This window comes from Medicago truncatula, chromosome 7, assembly GCF_003473485.1.
Source record: "Medicago truncatula cultivar Jemalong A17 chromosome 7, MtrunA17r5.0-ANR, whole genome shotgun sequence".
Taxonomy (NCBI): domain Eukaryota; kingdom Viridiplantae; phylum Streptophyta; class Magnoliopsida; order Fabales; family Fabaceae; genus Medicago; species Medicago truncatula.
This window is the reverse complement of record NC_053048.1, coordinates 27,562,340-27,586,480: the sequence shown is the minus strand read 5'-3', so window position 1 is coordinate 27,586,480 and position 24,141 is coordinate 27,562,340. Positions and strand designations below refer to the sequence as shown.

Below are 24,141 nucleotides of genomic sequence, written 5' to 3'. Positions count from 1 at the left end.
TTAATTAAATATGTGTTTGGTTCACAAGGGGAGGGGATGAATTTTAAAATTATTTTACTATTTTATCCTTAAACTTAATTGAATAAGAATAATAAAGTAACAAAACAATAACGATGTAATCGATAACAACACGAAGTAGACGATGAAATCATGAATTAATTAATAATAGGTTTGTTACAAGTAGTAATAAAAGTCGATAATAATATGGAATAAAAGTTGTTTCAAGATAATATAACCTAATAATGATAAATGTTGTTATAAGGATAATATTTAAATTTTAAATTAATCTAAGTATAATTTTGGCGGTGCAATAAAAATTGCTCCCCTCCTCTCCCCTCCCCTCCCTTTCTAAAAATTGAATCAAACACTTCAAATTAAAAATATTTCCTCCTCTCTCTTTCCCTCTAAAACTCTCGAACCAAATAGACCCTAATTATATTAATTAAGATTTCTACCCGTTGTTTTTTATTTTTTGAGTATGCAAAATAATTATATTAATTTGCGACATTTTTGTTTTTGAAAGGAGATGGTTGTGACTTTTAAATAGGAACACACAACAAAAAAATTTAAGATTTTCTACCATGAGTGTGCTAGAAAATTTAATGGGAGTGAATATCAACATAATTAGCTATCATTTGACTAATTAGTTTTATTTTGATTTTTTGTACATTTCAATAAATATATGTAAAATATCCTTTTCGTTAAAAAAAACCCATTCTCTTAAAAAAAAAAAATCTCTCTGAAATACACACACAACACGACAACAAAACTCCCTTACAATTGTCGAAAAAAACAAAACTCTCTTACTCCTGATCCCTGTCACCGTCGTCGTAGCTTGCATCGACCACCACCGACTCTCCAATCACCACCGTCTCGATCGATTAACGCATTCCTCTTATCTGAACCATCTCTTTTTAACATAGGCCCCCATGAAAATAAAAATGCATTTTTTTTGTGCAGTTAAGCTTCATTAACTGAATTAGAAGAACTTTTATACATGAAACGAAATAAAAAAATTAAGTGAAAGGGAGGTGAAATTTACCTAACGTGTCGTTTGAATTTGTCACTCCTCCGTAGTGGGAATATCTCCAATAATCACCCTCCCTCCATATGAGGTTAAGCCTAGTTGGAAGCCTTTACATATGCACTCGTTAAGCAAAAACAAATTGGGGCATAAAGTAAAACACAAATTGTATCTACCAAAGATCAGTGACTTCCTGTTTCTTATTATCTTATGTCATTAAGTATAGCACAAAACGTGCTCTCCATCTTTTGACATAAAGAGAAGCAAAAAATATTGTGATATACAAATGACCTCATAATCTAATACAATGGTGTCTTACACATAATGAAGCTTGCATCTGATCAACTCTTGATCTAGTTTTCTTTAATGCAGCAAAATTGTTTGCATTAATTTATCACCAAAATGAATATTCCTCAAAAGCGCATTGAAGTGGTACAAAGTTTAAGCAGGAAAGTCAATAGTACTATACAAATTGTATTTAAGTCACACAAAATATTACGGTGATAGCATGTAAAGTATTGTCTATAATCTTTTTTTTTTTTTTTTTTTTTTTTTTTTTTGAGAGAATATTGTCTATAATCTTATCATCTATCTATGTTTTTTTTTCTCCAAACATTGCCTACATTAACAATGGATCTATCCAACGGCTCTTACGGCACACAACAATTTATCAATGATTTTATTCTCGAGAACTATAAAAGAAACTTCTCCATTACAATTAGGGGTGAAAATAGGTCGAGTTAGGCTTTGCAAGGCCTAAGTTTGGTCTGCTAAATTTTTTTCAAGTCTAAGTCTGACACGTAGCCTGTCATAGGCCTACTTTTTAGGCATGAGTTTGACCTTCTGAAAGTTTGATACGGCATGCTAACATGTTTAAAAGTCTATATGTTATATGAACATCTTTAAATACTTAATGTGATATAAGTTTAAATAGACTAGTGAACTAATAGATCAATTAGATTAAACTCTATTTTGATAGTCAACATGAGGTTTCAGGGAATTCGACTATATATTGTATCATATTTCAATTATAGTTTATAATAATACATTCATATATACAAAAAATTAATGTATACTAATAATTTTTGTTTATATTTTAACTCAAAGTACAAAATATAATATAATAATAAATAATATTATTCATATTTACTTAAATAGATCGGCCTAGCATGTTTAAGATATTTTTTGAATGACTTATGGTCAACTTGACCTATTTCCATCCCTGATTACAATTGAAGTTTATGGGCTGGAGAATATTGAGAATATCACATTAGAATCAATCAAGAAAGAAGACACAAATGTGAATTATGTCATTTGTTAACAAATGTGAAATCTTCCACTTGTGAGAGAATTAAAGGCAACAACCACGTTTAATTTTGAACTAGCATAAACAACTCTCTCCCTCTTATTTCTCTACATTTTTTTTTACATTTAACTTGTTTATCAAATTTTTTAGTAAATATATTTTTCCTCAAAAAAGAAAAGATTTGGAAAAGACTTTCTCTTTCAAATTTTTTTATTTTTGGAAAAGACTTTCAAAATGAGTTTTCACCCAACACAATTCAACCTTGGCGCCCCCATTTTGCTTGATCTTACAAATAAATTAAAACGGTCCCTTTGCATTGACATCGCAAATAACCTCAAAAAGACCTCCCTAAGAGTGTTAAGATCGAGCCATATATCATTACACATCTTCCTGATAATAATATTTTTTACGAAGCTAATGAAAAAATATATTACTGAACGATGAGTTCCATTTCAGTACAAGATGTGCCTAAAATGGAAACACAACAAAATAATACAACAGCGAAAAGTATTAAACCAAAGAACGAAATTACATTAAGTTGTGGAATAACTCATACAAACGGATGGACTAGACCACTAAGGATTAAAGTCAATAAAAGCGTTAGGTTTAAATGCTTTCAACCACCACTATGAATGAAGCTTGATCTTAGTAAGCAGTTTATCAAGAAACAAAGTTTTGTTGATGGAAATGCAAGAATTTCTCTGCTTCCAAATGATTCAAATGCAAGACAACGAAACCACTTCAAAACAGTGTCTAACTTCCGTTTTGAATAAAATAGAACCAACAAAGTGTGTAGTGCATACCAATATGAAGTGGAAGAACACTTGAAATCCTTGACCATTTTAAAATAAAAAACCAAATTCCTCCAAAAAAGTCACATTTCAAGAAATGATGATGTATTATTTCCTCCTTTCGACAACCACATGTGTACAACGAATAACCATGATGAAGAACCCCTCGATGGATCAAATTATCTTTGGTTGAAATCCTCATATTCAAAGATCTCAAAAACAAAAAGAGAGACTTTTAAAGGAACCACTTAATTTCAAATGAGATCCGACAATGGCACAAAAAATGTAATCTTCAATATTTAATAATTGACTAGCTCCTTTGACTGATAACCTTTTTAGGGTCATTTTTCCAAACCCATTTGTTTGGTAGATTTTCTTGCAAAACAACACTCTTTACACTACTTCTTCTTCCATGCAAACAACCTTCTCCTTCACCTTCACACATCACCCTTAATTACCCGCCCTAGCCTCAACATCTCTACTAAAGAAATGTTATTACGTAAAAAAAAGGTAAAAAAAAAAATTTGATTAATTCTAAATCGATGTATACCTCCTTCTTGCCATTTGTCAAGCCAGAAAGAGGTATATTCAACATCTCCATATCTAACCGCCAACCCATCATCAAACCACCCCTCAACTGCCATCCCTACACCCTCTCTCACCCCACACAAATCATTCCACCACCCAGATGGCCTATTACCCTCTCCTTTAATATGGTTCCCCACCACCCCATACTTAGTTACGAGAACTTTAAACCAAATCCCTCCCATTTCAACATGTAACCTACAACACCACTTTCACAACGACACCAAATTAAACTCTTTAATTCTCATGATTTTCAATTCTCCAAACTCCCTGTCTGAACACACTTTATCCCAATGCAACCAATAAATTTTGTGAGCTTCCCCCATCCCCCATAAAAAAAAGGGTAATACTAACCCATGCTCCTGAGGCACCGGTTAAGGAAGGCAAAAGAGAAAATTTTAAATAAAAAAGGATATGTTTTAAGCATTTAATGCATTGATCACACTACTTTGAATGTAAATATTACCTTTTTCGGATGATTATTTAAGTATTTAATGCAAATATTATTATATTTAACTTTTTAACCAGTGTCCTAGGAGTACCGGTTAGCATGACCCTAAAAAATTAAAAAGAGATGCAAGGAAAGAAATTTTACATATGAGAGTCTTGAAAAAGGAAAGAAATTGTAAATTGAAAGTGATGACAAGACAAATTTAATAAGCACAAGAAATTCACCCAACATTACAAATGTTGAACCACCCCATTGAGTCATATATCAAATAAGTAACAAGGATAATTTTTCAATTTGGTATATTAATTTCATTTACTTACAACTTTTTTTTTAATTTATACAAAAATATATTAAGTGACATTTAAAATTATAGAGAATATATTGTTGTACATAAAGTCATTTTCTGTCTTTTCTTCTACTCTTTTTGATGACATGGATTTTTTTTTCTTTCATGACAAATGGACTGAGTTTGTGTCCATCTTATACTTTCTTGCATTCTAAAAGAATGGACTATAATTGTCATGTATAACGGCATCATAAACTCTACTCCCCACAATGAAATTGGTCATAGGTTGTCATGTTTCTCTTTCTCTCTCTTACCATATTTCAAACATGTCACCTTTTTGGTCGCAGTTGTTTGCGGGAACACCAAAAAATGTCGTCAACATCTTGAATGTTTGTTCCCATACTGACCTGACCTAACAAACACTTGATCTCAAATCCATGCTGTTCCTTAGTTTGTTAGGCCCTGTTGGTTGAATGTTAGTTAGGTTTTTGTGGGTTTATTTTCATCTTAAAATCATTATGGTTTGTCCTTGAAACTTTGTTCCAATTTTTCTCTAGTTTTGGAACCCTAGAGTTTTTCTAAGAATTTTCTTAATTAAATCTCATCAAGTATTAAGACCCCTCATTCTTTTCTTTTCACTGGTTTATTGGCAAGGGGAATTAAGCTCCATATCTTAATTCCTATTGAAATTCTAACACATTCTGAATTTGTAACTTTTTTTTTGGTGAGGAAGATTTTGATAGACTCCTCTCAAAAAAAGAAAAAGAATTTTGATAGGTTAAAAGTTGGTGTCTAGGATTTATTCAAATATATATCTAATTGGGGTTGAGAAATGAGTTGCTTTTCATGTTTCTCGTCCCAAGAAAAGAAACTATCAAAGAGGCCTAACAATAACAATAACAACAACAACGGAAAGAGGATACAACATCATCCTACTCAAATAACTCCTCAGAAAGCATCTCAACCTCAGCCAGGTAAAATCATTTATACATAGATAATGAAGCACGGATACGGACACGGACACCGTACACGACACGGACGCCGACACGTCGACACCACTAATAATTTAAGAAAATCATATAATTCAGTGTGATTATAGGTGTCGGAGTCGTGTCTAATCCAAGAAGTGTTTGTGCTTCATAACACGGACACTTCTTCGATTAGGCGTGTCCCGGTGTCGGTGTTATGATATAGGTGTTTTGATATATATTTTGTAATAGAGCCCTCATTTTTTTATCTTTTCTTTTGGTCATTAATGGTGTTATGATATATATTTTGTTAAGAGTTGTGTGATGGAAAAATCTATCAAGAGGGGAATACTTGATGGATGATTTTGTTTTATGCAGAGAACCATTATCAAAAGGCAAAGGCAAACCCACCAACAGAACCTAAAATAAATAAAGAGACCAACAAAGAAAATGGTCACAACATTGCTGCTCAAACGTTCACCTTCAGGGAATTGGCTGCAATCACAAGAAACTTTAGGCAGGAAAATCTAATAGGTGAAGGTGGATTTGGTAGAGTTTATAAAGGAAGACTTGAAAAAACCAACCAGGTAAGAATATGCCACTTTTTCATTCATTATTATGTTCTTTTTATAGGTAGCACCAAACCTTCATATTAATGTGTTCGATATCCGACACAAGTCAGTATCGGACACCAACACATGTTATTATATTCAATTAATTTTATTTTCAAATATTATTATTGGTATTTACATGCCAGTGTTGTGTATGGTGTTCGTGTTTGTCTGCGCGTTAGTAGTGATGTTGTTAGTGTTTTGATAGTCTTGGCATTAATACTTTGGTGATTTAACTAATGTAGGAAGTAGCTGTGAAGCAACTTGACAGGAATGGATTGCAAGGAAACCGAGAGTTTCTTGTTGAAGTGTTGATGTTGAGCCTTTTACATCATAAAAATCTAGTTAATCTAATTGGATATTGTGCTGATGGAGATCAAAGACTATTGGTATATGAGTTCATGTTATTAGGATCTCTTGAGGATCATCTACTTGGTAATTTTCTCCTTCCCTATCTCACTTGTGTTGTAATTATTCATTTTGATTCTTATGTAACATTAACATGTTTGATGACACAACTATCTCAAAATTAGTTTTAAAAAAAATTGTGAATTTGGCAAAAAAATGTTTCCTTTATTTGAACCTAGAAAATATATATACCACAATCAAATTAAAAGCCTTATTTTATTAAATAGGGATCAAGTCTTAGAAACGGTCTCTTTCTCTTGTGTAAAAACAGAGTAAGGTTGGATACAGTACACCAAATGGTGGGACCCCTTCCCGAACTCTGTGTATGCGGAAGCTTTAGTGCACTAAACTACCTTTTTTAGGTAGTTAAATGAATCAAATGACTAGAAAATCATTAAATTTAATGGTTTATTAATTATCAACATCTTATTGAAATGTAATGCAGATCTTGAACCACAACAAAAGCCATTAGATTGGTTCACAAGAATGAAAATAGCATTGGATGCTGCAAAAGGACTAGAATATTTGCATGACAAAGCCAATCCACCTGTCATATACCGTGACTTAAAATCTTCCAACATCTTATTGGACAAAGATTTCAATGCAAAACTCTCTGATTTTGGACTAGCAAAGCTGGGACCTACAGGGGATATGTCTCATGTGTCTTCAAGAGTAATGGGGACTTATGGATATTGTGCACCTGAGTATCAAAGAACAGGTCAACTCACTGTGAAATCAGATATATACAGTTTTGGTGTTGTTTTGCTTGAATTGATTACTGGAAGGAGAACCATTGATAACACAAGACCATCAAGGGAGCAAAATCTTGTTTCTTGGGTGAGTTTGCCTACTCATATTAACTTTATCTATGATGCCATATTAAATGCTACTAAATATATTTGTTGAAGTTTAGTCCATTTGATCTTAAACCCTAGTTCTACTTAAATGGCAGTCCACGATCATATCATGGACCGCAATATAAATATTTTAGCGGTCTCAGCAACAATATCACAAGCTATGAAGCACGGATACAGACACAGACACTGACATGTCAACACCGTTAATAATTTGAGAAAATCATAATTACTGTAATTATATGTGTCGGTGTCGTGTCGGACATGATACGTGTCCGACACCAGGACACGCTTAATCAAGGGAGTGTTCGTGCTTCATAGATCACAACTGCAATTGCGGCCACATTTTTCGCAATATATGTAGGTTCACAGCGTTGCTGCGACTACCATTACGACCACATATTAGAACCATGACATAAACACTAGAAACATACGAAGCTTGATAATCTATGCATTTTATTTTTATCTTATTAAACTATGAAACTAACATTTACTAAAATATATTCTTGAAAACAAAACAGTCATATCCAGTATTCAAGGACCCACAAAGATATCCAGAATTAGCAGATCCAAAACTTGAAGGAAACTTTCCAATGAGATCATTACATCAAGCAGTGGCAGTAGCAGCTATGTGTCTAAATGAAGAACCATCAGTGAGACCATTGATAAGTGATGTTGTAACAGCTCTTAGTTTCCTTGGAATAGATCCAATGAATCAAGATCCACAAGTTTTGTCACCAATTGACATGCCATCACCAACACAAAAGAATGAAGAAAGTAGTGCAACCTTGAGTCTTCTCGACGATGATAGTGCCGTTGAACGCCAAAAAGCCGTTGATGAAGCCATGGAATGGGGTTCAAATACTAGAAATAAACCTTCATCTTTGTAAAATATTCATTGCAACAATGATATATATATATACATGATGATAAACATCAATTCTTTTTCTAACAATGTACCAATACATTTGAGGCTTTCTCTATAACCAAGGTAATCATGGATTCGTTCTACCTATTAGAAAAAAGTTCAATCAGTAGAAGAAAATTAGAAGAAAAAAACGAACTGAAAATATTTATTTAGTTCCATATTTAATTTGCATACTTTGTATATCATTTTTCTAGGCTTTGAAATACCACGAAAAATGTCTCAAAGGGATACTCGTAAATAGTTAGTTGCATGAAGTCTTTGTAAAAAATTGATGGAAATTTTCCTTTTCACCAGTCTATATAAAGTAAAAGAAATGTTTAATTTTCATTCCGTAATAGCAATAAAAAGTAAGAAAAAAGCTTGATATGGACCATCAGGGTTCTGATTGTGAGGATTGTTGGGCTCTAGGGAAATACTTTAGGCCTAAATCTTGTTATCGGTAATTTCTCAATAAACCCCTCCAATTACTCATAATTTCAGAAACATAATGTCCATCGAAAATTATAACTTGATCTGTTGAGAAATATGAGGGGCTTATTGAGCAATCACCCTTATTCTCATACCAAAAGTGAGAGAAAAAAATGTTCCAATATATTATGACATTTGCTCATAATTTATTTGCAGGTTATGATTCGCTACTACCTTTATCATTACTGGATAATCCTTTATTTTCTATTAGTGAGGTAAATCCAATATTTCTCAACATTGCTAGATGAGCAACAATTACAATTTTAAATTAGTTCCATCTTCACAAACAAATGGAACCTCAATTTCTGGTATATGAGAGACATCAGAAGATTAAGACCACCAAAAGATTATAGTTCCACCTTAACACAAGCAGTTAGGCCAAATGCTTATTGAATCATCATTTACTCTAATTATTTTCTAATCTAGCAAGGTTATGTGATACGAAAAATTCACTAACATACTGATACTAGCAAGGTTATGTTAGATATAAAACATTCATGCATTTCTAAATAACACAACTTAAGTTTTTGGAATGGTGCTTGAACATGTGACCACTTGGCCAAAGAAAGTGTTTTTTGATAGTATATTTAAATCATAAGGCTTAGGTAAAGACTGAGAAAGAGAAGGCACGACAAAAAAAACCAAACGAAGTTGTAAGTATTATAACTATCTATTGCCAATATTGTATTTTCTTTGAAACTCTCAATTGTCAACATAGAAAGGATAAGAGTGACATCGCCAAGCATGTTATAACAATTGAAATATATTTATATATTAATTATTTGGTTCAACCGGTTGAATTGAACCAATAGATCCATGATCCGAAGATCACACTGGTTTAATCTCCGTTTTGATTAAGAGCATAAAATAGTAAATTAGTTTTAAAATCTTCCCCTCTCATCTCCCCATCTCTTTTAAACGATATTTATAGATAATTATGTATAGATTTTTTTTATGGTGGTCGGGATTTGAACCTCAACCTTGCATATATTATACATTGTCCATACCAACTGAGTTAAGCTCACGAAGACATAATTATGTATAGATAATTAAACTTCATTACACTCTCTTCCCCTCCAATAAAATATCTCCCCTCTTCCTTTGTTGAAGTAAAATGACCCTAAATGGGTGAAGGTAAATAAATTTCAACCAATCACAAATACATAATGGTTAAATGAATGGCCATTGGTTTATTCACAAAAAGAAAAATATGAACGATCTTTCGAACCACCGATTAATATAGTTATTCTAAAAAGCAGGGCATGTTGTATAAGAGTTAAGATCCTCTCCATTTATATTCTTCTTCATTTCTTCAATCCATGTTGAATAGTGCCAACTGCCAACCCAAGAATCTATCAAGAAAATTTTGAAGTCTCTCTTTAAAAACATTTCCCTTCTTTCAACATTGTTGAACCGAAAAGCAAAGTATAGTAATTGGCTTTGCAGAATTTTATATCTTAAAAGAGACAATACCAACATTATTTTGATTCGAGTAGAATTTGCCTTGGATCTCTTAGGTAAAATCAAAGTCGGTTTTAAGTTTTTTGATGTCTTGAACGAATCAATAAAGTTATGCTCTTTTAATTATTTGAACTCTTTCTTCTTGTATTATTTGTTGTCAAATATTCATTCATAAACAAAAAAAAAAATGAAAATTTTAATATAATTAATCAAAGCAAGTTAAAAAAATATATATACAGTACTAACTACTAACTAAGAATAATCATTTTGGTGCCCTTAAAAAATGGTGCCTTGGGCTACCAACCCTCTCGCGCACCCTTGGTTAAAATTATGAGTTCAAATTTTGTGGATGGAAAAAATTGGATGGAAGGTAAGATCCCATTAAGATGGTTAACAAAAAGAAACAATTGAATTTTTTTTAGTAATAACAACGGATAACAAAAAAAGAGTTGACATATCATAGCTCAACTTATAAAAATATATGAATTGCCTGCTAAAACCAGAGTAAATCACACACTTTTACCTCTTTTTGTGTAAAAATATACACTTTGCTTTATTGAGAAGTATTTATAGAGTAAGTTGAAGTCACCTCTCTCTGAGAAATGTATGAGTTGAATTGTTAGGCTAAATGTCATAATCAAGGTCGAACTCCAACTCATCTACTTGCATCAATGATATTGTCATTTTATTTATCTACATTTTTTTCTATAAAACTATATCTATGTCTAAGTATATGATCTCTCTCTAGGCTAAGGTACCGTTTGGCCCGACTTTTTTTTCAGCTTCTCTACATTTTTAAAGAGAAGCTAGACCAAACACAATATCAATAAAGTACCTTCGAAAAAAAAGTACTACCTCCGTCCGTAATTATAAGAGCCTTTTGCAAAAATTACGGAGAATAAGCAAGTTGATTGTAGTATTAAATTTGTATGTAATTACCATTGTTTTTACAATTTTATCCTTAAGAGAGAGAGTTAATTTATGTTTTCAACATAATATTTATTGTTGATTGAAGAAAAAGATGCAAAATTAATGTACTTGGAAATACTAAAAGGGTCTTATAAAAAGGGACAAATTTTTTTCTCAAAAAGGGTCTTATAATTAGGGACGGAGGTAATACTTTTTTTAGAATGCATAAAATTGAATGGAATGAGCTTTAACCAAAAGTTGTTGAATGCTAGTTCAAAAAACTACCTCTCTTTAACTCACGCATGCAACCTTTTCTTTTATTTTTTAATATTATATTTCAATTTTTTTTCCATAATTTTTTTTTTGAACGGTCCATATAATTTTTTTAAAGGAGGATCAATTTATTTTTATTATCTATTTTTGAAGGAATTTTATTATCTTTTTATCACTTATATATTTAATTTTAATATCGTTTAATTATGACAACGTCACAAATATATTTATTCATGCTGTCGTTGAATGACACCAAATATTTTTATTCCCTTTCTTCAACCTCACAAATATATACACACACACATTAGCGTTTAGAGTAATATTTTATGTCTGTTTTTTTGTTACGCTAAAATGCGTATAATTTTATTAGTGTTGCGTAATGCGTACAATTATTATTTTTATATAATTTTGATTTTAATTAAAAGTACAAGTATAGATGCCTAAAAAAATTATACTTATATATATATATATATATATATATATATATATATATATATATTACACATTTATATTGTAACAAACTATGCATGTCTTTTTCTTATTAAAATAACTAAGCATATATTTTTCAATGACACCAACCAACAATATAACAAATATAATATCATATAATATAAATTTTTATCTTTTTAAATAACACAAAAAATATGGTATTCTTATAACAAAATTTGTTATACAGTATAATTGAAAAAGAAAAAAAAACAAACTATTCTCTAACCTAGCTCAGTTGATATAGACAATGCATAAATATATGCAAGGTCGCGGGTTTGAACCCCGGACACCGCCAAAAAAAAAAAAATCAAAGTTTTGTACAATATTTTGCCAAACAACTTTTAACTTAAAAATAACTTTAGAACTAAAAAAAAAAATAAAGAAACCAAAAAACTTTAACTTTTTTCTTAAAGAGCTTTATTTTGATAAGCTCTTATTGAGGGTTTTTGGTGTTATGTCCCCCTCAATCTTTTGTAATTTTGTTTTCCCTTTCTTCTTTAATATATGTTATGGGGGTGTAGGCTTATTGGCTGCATCTTCCTTTGTTTAAAAAAAAAACTTTATTTTAATTTTATTTTAAAGTAGTTTTTAGACCAAAAAAACCTGGTTAAACGGTATCTAAATCGGTAGATTTGATACACTCTTAAGTATCTTAAAGTTGAGTTGGGTATTGGTATCCTGTAAGTAAAATTCATTCAATTTTTTTGTTGTTGTGAGGAACAAGTTTGACTATAAATTAATACAAAAATATAATATGTCATTAAATAATTGAATCATGGTTAATTTCATAGTTATTCAAACTTCAAAGATACATGTACATTCACTTTTTTTTTTTTTACAAGTTTATTTTAGGTGAGTTAACTTTGTTTTTAACATATTATTTATTGAAATCAAAATAGTAGAAAAAAATCTTATAAAAAGAGCAAAAATATCCTCAAGAATCCTATTGTTGACACTACTTCAACATCATCATATTCGTAAGTCATTACTATGAGGACCACTCGTAGTGTAGTGTGGAAGAGAACATGTCATGTCATTTACCCTTTGTTCAAGGTTCCCAAGACCCCATCTCTAAGAACGGACAGCCGCCTCAGCATTAAAGTCTACCTAAATTTAGGCATGGATCAACTAACATAGTATGACATGGGGTGCGTAAAAATGAAGGAAATGATAGAACAACTCTAGTTATTTAATGTTTAATTTGTAAAACTGTTTCAAGTACAGGACAAACTGAAGGCAAGGGACAAGACAAAAACTGATATTATTTTCCCTCAATAAACCACATCACAACTTTTTGTCTCACATACAAATTGTCTAAAATACCAAAATAGCATTTCGTCTCCCAAAAATCGTATAAAACAAAAAAATTACTCAATGTCATAAAAAATTTGTACTGTGTTGTTCTGCCTTGTGTTGTGATGTTCTTTCTTGTATTGTTATGTATAGTACTTACTATTTTGCCAACCAAACACACTCGTAGTGTGACATAAATATGGAAACAAAGTCTTTTAAATTTTTGGTTTAGAGTTCGATCTCAAATTGGTGTGCATGAAAAAAAATATTAGTTAAAAAGATCAAAATTTCAATTATATAAGATTAATCTTTATAGTTACATTATGATATCTTCAATTTAACAAAAATAATTTCATATATAAAAATCTAAACATTATACTATTTTCCACGAAGCTTCTTGTGGTCCTACTAAAAACATTTTAGTATATGTTTGTCATAAATACACACATCACGTCACCTACCAGCACCACTAGTAAATCATCTCTTATAATGGCACTCACATTGCAATTGCAAGAACAATAATTAACTAATAACATGGTTTTCAAAATTTCACATATTTTCCTAATCTTCTTTCTATTTCCCTTCCAATGTTCATCTCATTTATCATCTTTGAAAAAAGGCTCTTCTCTCTCAGTAGAGAAACATGCAGAAGATGTAATTGTTTCTTCAAAGGGAACTTTCTCTGCTGGATTCTATCAGGTTGGCAATAACAGCTTTTCATTCGCCATATGGTTCACAGAGATGCAGAATCAAACTCCCAACCCCGCCAATATTGTTTGGATGGCAAACCGTGAACAACCTGTGAATGGTAATGTTAAAATTCATGCAAATTATACAATATTTATATGCCGTCTTGCATAGAGAAATGATAATTGATGCAAATTTTAGAGTATTCTAGATTATTTTAGAGTCTTTGGAGTAGAAATCTTCAACACCTATAGATAGACAATACATATGTTATTGACATGGTGGATGAGGTAGTGTTCACTCTATATTCCACCACTAATCATTGTATGGTCCATAGTCACATAATCTTTATCCACTTGTCAGCTGCGAATTGGTGCCTTAATTCGCATACCAGTTTGTGGTACTTTTGCGAATTGATTTGCCTCAATCATGTAGATAGTTCGTTGAATTGAAGACACGAGTTCTCTCTCGGTTAAAAGTATCATGAACAAGAGTGAGATTGTTTATGAGAATAGAAAATAAATAAATGAAGCAAATTCCGACTCATGATTATACTCCAATCTAGATATTGTGTCTATCAATAATAAATATACTATCATTCTAGCTATCTAATTTTTATCTCCTCTAATTTCTTCGTCTCGTTATAAATTCTAACAGGTAAGCTCTCAAAGCTTTTCCTCTTAAACAATGGTAACATCCTCTTGCTTGATGCGGGTCAACACTACACTTGGTCTTCAAACACGGCATCAGATGCTCCGTTAGAGTTGTATCTCAAAGAAGATGGTAATCTTGTGTTACGTGAGCTTCAAGGAAGTACCATTTTGTGGCAAAGCTATGATTTCCCAACCAATACTCTCCTTCCTAATCAACCACTCACTAGATACACAAAACTTGTTTCTTCAAGAAGCCAGAGTAATCATTCTTCTGGCTTCTATAAGTGTTTCTTTGATGATAACAATATCATTCGTCTCGATTATGATGGTCCTGATGTTTCAAGCACATATTGGCCACCACCTTGGTTGTTAAGTTGGGAAGCTGGAAGGTTCAATTACAATAGTAGTAGAATTGCTTTCTTAGATTCTCTTGGAAAGTTCATTTCATCTGATAATTACACTTTTTCCACATATGATTATGGCATGGTTATGCAAAGAAGGTTGAGCATGGATTCTGACGGTAATATTCGTGTTTACAGTCGAAAAAACTTGTCAAAAAATTGGTATGTTTCATGGCAAGTCGTACATGATCCTTGCACCATACATGGAATTTGTGGCGCAAACAGCTCTTGCATCTATGATCCTAATATGGGTAAAAAATGCTCTTGTTTGCCAGGATATAAAGTGAAGAACCATAGTGATTGGTCTTATGGTTGTGAACCTCTGTTTGATTTTACTTGCAATAGAAGTGAATCTACTTTTTTAAAATTGCAAGGTTTTGAGCTCTTTGGTTATGACAATAATTTTGTTCAAAACAGTACCTACAAAATTTGTGAGACTTCATGTTTACAAGATTGTAACTGTAAGGGATTTCAATACACATATGCAGAGGACAAAGGCATCTTCCAATGCTTTACAAAGATACAATTGCTGAATGGGAGGTATTCACCAAGTTTTCAAGGAATAACTTACTTGAGACTCCCAAAAGGTAATAACTTCTACAAACAAGAATCTATGAGTGTAAAAGATCATGTTTCTTTGGTCCATCTTCACAAAGACTATGCTAGAAAACAAACAAGTCATTTGTTCAGATTGTTCTTGTGGCTTACAATTGTAGTTGGTGGTTTAGAATTAGTTTGTTTCTTAATGGTTTGTGGTTTTTTAATTAAGACCAGGAAAAATTCTAGTGCAAATCAACATAGCTATCATCTTACATTATTAGGATTCAGAAGATACACTTACTCCGAGTTGAAGGTAGCGACAAAAAATTTCAGTAACGAGATTGGAAGAGGTGGAGGAGGAGTTGTATATAGAGGTACATTGCCGGATCAAAGAGATGCAGCAATAAAGAGATTGAATGAAGCTAAACAAGGAGAAGGAGAGTTTCTTGCTGAAGTAAGCATCATTGAAAAGCTTAACCACATGAATTTGATTGAAATGTGGGGATATTGTGTTGAAGGTAAGCATAGAATTTTGGTATATGAGTACATGGAAAATGGTTCTTTAGCGGAAAATCTTTCATCCAAAACCAACACACTTGATTGGACTAAAAGGTATGATATTGCTTTAGGAACAGCTAGAGTTTTAGCATATCTACATGAAGAATGTTTGGAATGGATTTTGCATTGTGATATAAAGCCTCAAAATATACTTCTTGATTCTAACTTTCAGCCCAAGTTAGCCGATTTTGGATTGTCTAAGCTACAAAATCGAAACAATCTCGATAATAGTTCAGGATTCTCAATGATTAGAGGAACACGAGGATATATGGCACCTGAGTGGATTTTCAATTTACCAATAACATCTAAAGTGGATGTTTATAGTTACGGGGTTGTCGTGTTAGAGATGATAACCGGAAAGAGTCCAACAATGATGAATATAGAAGGAGTTGATGGAGAAGGGACATATAATGGAAGGTTGATAACTTGGGTAAGAGAGAAAAAGAGGAGTACATGTTGGGTTGAACAAATCTTGGATCCTGCAATAGGGAATAATTATGATTTAAGTAAGATGGAAATTTTGGTTAGAGTTGCTTTGGATTGTGTTGAAGAAGATAGGGATATTAGGCCTACTATGAGTCAGGTTGTTGAGATGCTTCAAAGCTGTGAATGATGTTGAGATTTATTCATTAGTCTCTTGGTCTTGACAAATATATTTAAAACTTAGATAATTGATGAACCCATTGGTTTATCTTTGTAAATTTAGATGAAAGTAAATTTAAAATTTATATTTTTAACATGTTAAGTTTTATTCTTTGCTTCTTCTTCAACACTTAAAAAGAATACAGAAGAGGAGCCATGTATGGGGTTAATTATACCTCTTTGAGTTACCATCGTTACACCTTTGACCATAGAGAAAACTTCCACATCCTTTTTATAAACTGGTTTGGGAGCATTTGATTCAATAAAAAAAAATCCACCTAGCGTGGTCATTTGATTCACATGTTTACTAGCAAGGTTAGAATTATTTTTAAGATGTTGTTTACACGTGCCCAAGCTGGACTGCACACACACTTATACCAGTGCGGACAAAATGATTCAAGTTGTGTTGAAATGGGGTGACTAAGATCAGGGGTGGCCGTGAGGGTGGGCGCGAGGGGCAGAAGTTCAAGGCACCATTTTTTTAGGGGTACTAAATTTATTATTCTTATTTAGTAGTCACTACAAAATAGATATATTTCTTTTTAATTTGGTTTGATTAATTCTATTGAAAATATTTTTTTAGAGAATTTTGATTATAAATTAATCTTTTGCAATAAAAAATATTAAAATAATTACAAGGGTACAACTTTTTTCTTTCGCCCTGAGTACCAAAAATCTTAAGACCAACCCCGACTAAGATGTTTGTTGATGCGGACAATCCTACTCAAAAAACATATTAAATACATGTGCATGATTTGGACACAATTTAGCGCTACATTAGAAGGCATCAGGTGAGAAACAAGGACGATCTTATGTCTTCTTATTTATTGATTTCGAATATATTTCTTGTAAGAGATTTAACTCACTAATCAAGCAACTAAGTTTATATTTCTTTTATAGAAAAAGGAACATTTATTACAAATTTTAAACATCAATCTCCTACATGATAATTGAGTAAATTACACAAATTCATAAAATAAAATAAAACAAATCGCACTCTCATCCCATAAGATTCACTTTTTTTTAAGGAATCCCATAAGATTCACTATTAAAATATAACTAGATTTTTGACTTATGCTCCGTTTGGGTTTATTGGAAAGGAATTGACATACGAATAATAAAATGCAATATATAATTGGTAACGGTGAAAAAAATAAGTGTAAGGTCGCGTCTTTCCATTTGCAAAGTTCTAAATATCAAAATATATGATTTTTGTGTTGTGTTAAATTTTTACACAGTTTAGTTTTTTTTTTTTTTTTGAGAGAAACACGTTTAGGGTTTGGTATATATAACCAAGTTTACATGGAAATTAGGGTAGCCGAGTTTGCATGAAAATTATGATATTCTGTTTGTAAACGTATTAAATAAGTATAGAAAATATTGTCAAAAAAAGGCAACAAGATAGGAATGAAATAAAGGCATCAAATTGGTTCAAAAAAATGTGTACAAAATATTGTAAAAAAAAAAAAAGGCATGAAATTAGTGCGATGAATTTTTCTGGTATTGTGTACAAAATATTGTCAAAAAGAAAAATGCAAGAGGATAGAAATGAAATTGGTGCGATCCATTTTTTTAGTATCAAATAAGTGTACAAAATATTTCCTTAAATAAGAAAGTGTACAAAAAATTGTCAAAAAAAAAAAAATCCCAAAAACAAAGTATAAAATAGAAGGCATCAAACGTGATCATTGATATGCTCATGGTTTCTAGAACAAACGTGCAACATCAAATAAGTGTAGAAAATATTTCCTTCAAAGAAAAAAAGGCAAGAGGATAGGAATAAAATTGGTGTCATGCATTTTTTTTTGAAGGAATTTGTTAGGTTAAATAAATGGAAACGTAATAAAGCAAATCAGCGGAAAAAGATTAGGTTAAACTGCTGCAGACCTAACAAAATTAATAAATAAGGATTTTCAACATATTATAAACTATGACAATAATTTTAATAAAACAAATTTAATTAAGTTAAGCTATCAAGTCTTCCAAAATAACCTACAACTTTACGGATGTGTCATATCTTTATCAACTAAACCAACAATAATATATAGTTACTAGATACATAATATAACGACCTTATATAATATTATCTTAATATAGTACTCCTATCTACCAAAAAATATAAAAAATACCAATATACTACTATATATGGACGACCCCATACTCCTTATTAGTCCTTGTGCTAAGACTTCCAATTCCCACCACAAAGACTCGCGTCAACCATTGAAAGTTTCAAACACGACATTTTACACGGTCCTCACTATGAAAGTTCCTATGTTTACACTTGCACATCACCTTCAACAACTAAAGCATACAACTCACACACACACTGTATATACAGCTTACATTGCAATTGCAAGAACAATAATTAACTAATAACATGGTTTTCAAAATTTCACATATTTTCCTAATCTTCTTTCTATTTCCCTTTCAATGTTCATCTCATTTATCATCTTTGAAAAAGGGCTCTTCTCTCTCAGTAGAGAAACATGCAGAAGATGTAACTGTTTCTTCAAAGGGAACTTTCTCTGCTGGATTCTATCAAGTTGGTGAAAATACCTTTTCCTTCGCAATATGGTTTTCGGAGATGCAGAATCACGGTCGCGACCCAGCCAATATTGTTTGGATGGCAAACCGTGAACAACCTGTGAACGATACATAATGTTAAAATTCATATGCAAATTTACAATTTGATATTATTTGCATAGAGTACCGAAACGAAAATCCTTATGAGTATAGCGCAATTGTTAGGACATGATGCTTGATTATGAAGTTTTGTCAAGCATCTACGTTCCAAGCTATATATCAATTGTCATTCCGTGTTATTTATGTGAACTAAAATTTAGTTTTTATAATGTTACTTATCTTATATAAATACTACGATGTATTACAACAATACAATTGAATATATCTCTGAGGGCATCGCCCCCAGCCCCCTCGGCCCCCAATTTACAATAAAACTTGGTATATTACCGGCTAAAATTACAAGCGGCCAAAAGCTCAAGAAAATTTTCGACGGCTGTTTTAACGTTTGTGGTGGCCAACATAATGTATGTTAGAGTTCACTCTAAACAACCATCAATCTGTATATGGCACTACCGACACTTTTTCTTTTTTCCTATCATATCATCGGTATAAAGTTTTCATCCTCGTCTAACCATTACTAACGTCAATTGGAAAATACGTTGAACACATAAGATATATTTTACTCTCTCAATTAATTTTTCTCTAAATCAAGAGTCGAGCATTTGACTCTTATCAGTGACTAATATATTTTTTGTTGCTAACACTTGAGTTTTACAAGGGAGTTTTCAATTACTTTTTAAGAAAATGGCAAAAAATTAATTAACTTTTAAAGAAAATGACCATTACACTTGTTTATATTTGTAAAAAAAAATATACTCTTATTTATATAAGATTAAGTAAAATAAATCTGTCGAAAAAATAAATAAATCAACAAAATCAATTACTAACTAAATTTTGTCATAAACGAAAGTTAGATTTCTTTTTTTACAACTAATATTGTTGGAGCTGGAGGTAGTATATGTTTTTCACATTGTGTATGGTAGAGTTTTTATTTTTATTTTTTAAAGATCATTGTGTATTGTAGAGTTCACTCTAACTAGGGTGAAAATGGGCAAGGTCGGGTCGGGTTTTGTAAGATCTAAATTTGGTTTACTTCAAAAATTAAGGATTGAGCTGACCTATCATATTATCCATCATATGTCCATTTTCAAGGTCTGGTCTGACCTTTTTAAAGGTCCAATGAAGCCTGAAAATCTATTTAAAGTCTATTTTACAAGGTCTAGCAACACCTACAAGTCTACTACTAAACATGTCAAAACTTATGAAGACCTAAAACACGTGAATATTTGTCTAATACTAAATAACGAAATCTTACGAATGTCTAATCAAAACAATATATCTTATACAAATAACCAAATCATGTGAAGGCTCCAGTTTATGAAAAACTTCAATAATATCAATAGTGGAAGATATATTATATATAAAAAGTTTAATAGGCCGGCCTAACGGGCTTAATAGGTTTTTTTTTTAAGCTTTAGCCTAACCTATTTAATTAAATAGGCTTTATAAAAAACATGAGTCTGGCCTCTTTTTTTTTAATATGACTGGCCGAATTAGACTTTAAATAGGCTAGGCCGTAAATCCCTGTCACGCTGCCTAGCCTGTTCCCACCCGAGTAAATAGGCAATTACCCCCCTGAAATTGTAAGTTTCGTCAATTACCCCCCTGAAATTGCATGACGTTAATCAATTTGCCCCCTCCGTCAAATTTTTCTGTTAGTCAACATGACGTTTTGCAAATACCCCCCCTGAAGTTTTGCACTTATGTGCAAAATGCCCCTTGAACTTGAATTTTTTTTTTTTTCTTGTATTTGACTCAAAAGATATTAAAGGCAAGCAATTAACATTTAGCTTTATGTTGGGTCAATTCCGATCACATCATTCCGCACCATAATCGAAATTAATTTGTTTAATCTATTTATTTGTTGTTTTCTTTCTTTTTTGATAGCAATTCTTGTTAATTTTTGAACTACTCATTAACCATTTTTGTTGTATGGTATAATGAGTAGCTGTTTACTATTGATCTCAAATGCTCCAAAAACATAATCTATTATGTGCATAAAAGGAACACAAAAACCCTATCCAATCCAAACAATGTTCATGAGCTTCATGAATGGAAATTGTAAACAAACACAAATGGAAATAAACAAATGGGCAGAGGAGAATGGCACCATAATCAACTTGTAAAGGAAGGTCAATAAGTCAAAGGTGAAATCACAATGATGATACACATGACATTGATAAAATTCAATAATTCTATTCCAAGAACTTAAGAGGAGACATAAAGTTAATTGTTAATTGTTTGTCTTTAATATCATTTGAGTCAAGGATAAGAAAAAATATATAAATTTTAAAGTTCGGGGGGCATTTTGCAGATAAGTGCAAAATTTCAGGGGGTATTTGCAAAACATTATGTTGACTAACAGAAAAAGTTGACGGAGAGGGTAAATTGATTAACGTTGTGCAATTTCAGAGGAATAATTAAAATTTTGTTAATTTCAGAGAAGTAATTGACGAAACTTACAATTTCAGGGGGTTCCCTTAACTTTATACCAACCATCAATGGCGTATACGGCGTGGCGTTGACACATATTATTATAAAATTTCCAATATTATTTTTTTTTTAAAGAGAAATTTCCAACGTCATGTAAGTGTTTAAATAACAGCTACGGCTATTATTTAGGCCTTGAAAAAAATCGACTTGTGGTTCTTACCGTAATTTTTGTCTACAGTTTTAGTCCCTATTAAAATTAAATTAAATTAATTTATTTGTGAAAAATATTACGGGGATTAAAAAAAAGAAAAAGGAATTGTGATGATTAAAAAATAAAAGCTTAAAAAAGTATTTATGCAATGAATCAAAAAAGTAAAATGTTTCTTATATATAAATATGACTGGAGGGAGTAATATAAATATGACGTAAAACACAGCATCAGATGCTCCATTAGAGTTGTATCTCAAAGAAGATGGTAATCTTGTGTTACGTGAGCTTCAAAGAACTACCATTTTGGGGGAAAGCTATGATTTCCCAACAAATTCTCTCCTTCCTAATCAACCTCTCACTAGATAATACACAAAACTTATTTCTTCAAGAAGCCAGAGTAATCATTCTTCTGGCTTCTATAAGTGTTTCTTTGATGATAACAATGTTATTCGTCTCGATTATGATGGCCCTGATGTTTCAAGCACATATTGGCCACCTTCTTTGTTACTAAGTTGGCAAGTTGGAAGATCCAATTACAATAGTACCATAATTGCTTTGTTGGATTCTCTTGGAAAGTTCATATCATCTGATAATTACACTTTTTCCACTTATGATTATGGTATGGTTATGCAAAGAAAATTAACCATGGATTATGATGGTAATGTTCGAGTTTATAGTCGAAAAAACATGTCAGAAAATTGGTATGTTTCATGGCAAGTCATATCTGACACTTGCATCATTCATGGAGTTTGTGGTGCAAATAGCACTTGCAGCTATGATCCTAAAAAGGGTAAGAAATGCTCTTGTTTGCCGGGGTATAAAGTGAAGAACCATAGTGATTTCTCTTCTGGTTGTGAACCCATGTTTGATTTTACTTGCAATAGAAGTGAGTCTACCTTTTTAAAATTGAATGGTTTCGAGCTCTACGGCTATGACAAATATTTTGTTCAAAATAGTACCTACAAAAATTGTGAGAGTTTATGTTTACAAGATTGTAATTGTATGGGATTCCAATACAAATATGAAGAAGGCCAAAATATTTTCAAATGTTATACAAAGCTACAATTGTTAAATGGGAGGCACTCACCAAGTTTTGTAGGAACAGCACATACTTGAGACTTCCAAAAGGTAATAACTTCTCTAAAGAAGAGTATATGAGTGAAGCATAGAATTTTGGTATATGAGTACATGGAAAATGGATCTTTAGCTGAAAATCTTTCATCTAAAACTAACACACTTGATTGGAGTAAAAGGTATGATATTGCTTTAGGAACAGCTAGAGTTCTTGCTTATCTACATGAAGAATGTATGGAGTGGATTTTGCATTGTGATATAAAGCCTCAAAATATACTTCTTGATTCTAACTTTCAACCCAAGTTAGCAGATTTTGGATTGTCTAAGCTGAAAAGCAGAAACAATCTTAATAATAATTCAGAATTCTCAATGATTAGAGGAACAAGAGGATATATGGCCCCTGAATGGATTTCCAATTTACCAATAACATCTAAAGTGGATGTTTATAGTTATGGGGTTGTATACATAGACACCTCTAAGTTCCCTTTTCTCTTTATCTTTGTGTTTATTTCTCTCTGAACGTGTTGCGTGTATGCATTGAATCATTTTCCTTTAGAATTTTTGTTTTTAGCATGCTATGTAATTTATGTAATCATTGATTTTCTGGTGGCCATAATTTTTCAAACTTTTATCTTGATTGTAATATTATTATTTTATCTTATCTTAGGTTTCATTTCTACTTAAGTATTGAAAGATGATTTCGTCATTATTTAGAGGGTGGTCTAAGTTCCATATAGAGGGTGTATATCTAGAACGGTTCCTACTACACAGTAGGAAATCCATACAGTTTAGACTGAGCTATTTTATCCTGGACATTACGTTGTTGTTAGTCTGCTTGTACAAATTTGAACAGTGTCACGAATAGTCTTAGAAAAAGCGACCTATTACGCAACACATCCCATAAATTTCTTTAGTGATAGAAAACCTTTTTTCTCTTTCTAAAACTGTTTTTTAACAACAACAATAATAATAATAATAATAAACTTCATATGAAACAATTAGTTTATTATTTATGTCCTTATCCCACATTCAACGTTTAGCAAATTACTAATATTTACAAATTCTACTGCGTAAGCAATCGATTTTTGGTTTTATAGTTGTTTTACTAGAGACACCGTTAAATGTTGCTATCTTATTCTCATCATCGTTTAGTAAATAATTATATCTATATATGTAGAATTATATCTTATATACG

At 31.6% G+C, this 24,141-nt stretch overlaps 3 protein-coding genes and 1 pseudogene across 3 annotated transcripts; all 4 read left to right on the top strand.

Moving 5' to 3' along the window:
• The first annotated feature begins 4,622 nt into the window (after positions 1 to 4,622).
• LOC11430279 (probable serine/threonine-protein kinase PBL26) lies at positions 4,623 to 8,183 on the top strand. Its single transcript, XM_003622912.3, has 5 exons — positions 4,623 to 5,417; positions 5,790 to 5,998; positions 6,268 to 6,457; positions 6,876 to 7,267; positions 7,806 to 8,183. The coding sequence occupies exons 1-5, from the start codon at positions 5,276 to 5,278 to the stop codon at positions 8,172 to 8,174; spliced, it is 1,302 nt and encodes a 433-aa protein (XP_003622960.1). The 5' UTR covers positions 4,623 to 5,275; the 3' UTR covers positions 8,175 to 8,183.
• Positions 8,184 to 13,583: 5,400 nt separating this feature from the next.
• LOC11420564 (putative receptor protein kinase ZmPK1) lies at positions 13,584 to 16,698 on the top strand. Its single transcript, XM_003622917.4, has 2 exons — positions 13,584 to 13,913; positions 14,450 to 16,698. Exons 1-2 carry the CDS (start codon positions 13,640 to 13,642, stop codon positions 16,555 to 16,557), a joined length of 2,382 nt encoding a protein of 793 aa, XP_003622965.1. The 5' UTR covers positions 13,584 to 13,639; the 3' UTR covers positions 16,558 to 16,698.
• A 5,396-nt stretch (positions 16,699 to 22,094) lies between these two features.
• LOC120577046 (putative receptor protein kinase ZmPK1) lies at positions 22,095 to 23,552 on the top strand (annotated as a pseudogene).
• Positions 23,061 to 23,465, top strand: LOC120577045 (putative receptor protein kinase ZmPK1). The gene has a single exon (XM_039827948.1). It carries the CDS (start codon positions 23,061 to 23,063, stop codon positions 23,463 to 23,465), a length of 405 nt encoding a protein of 134 aa, XP_039683882.1.
• Positions 23,553 to 24,141: the final 589 nt, after the last annotated feature.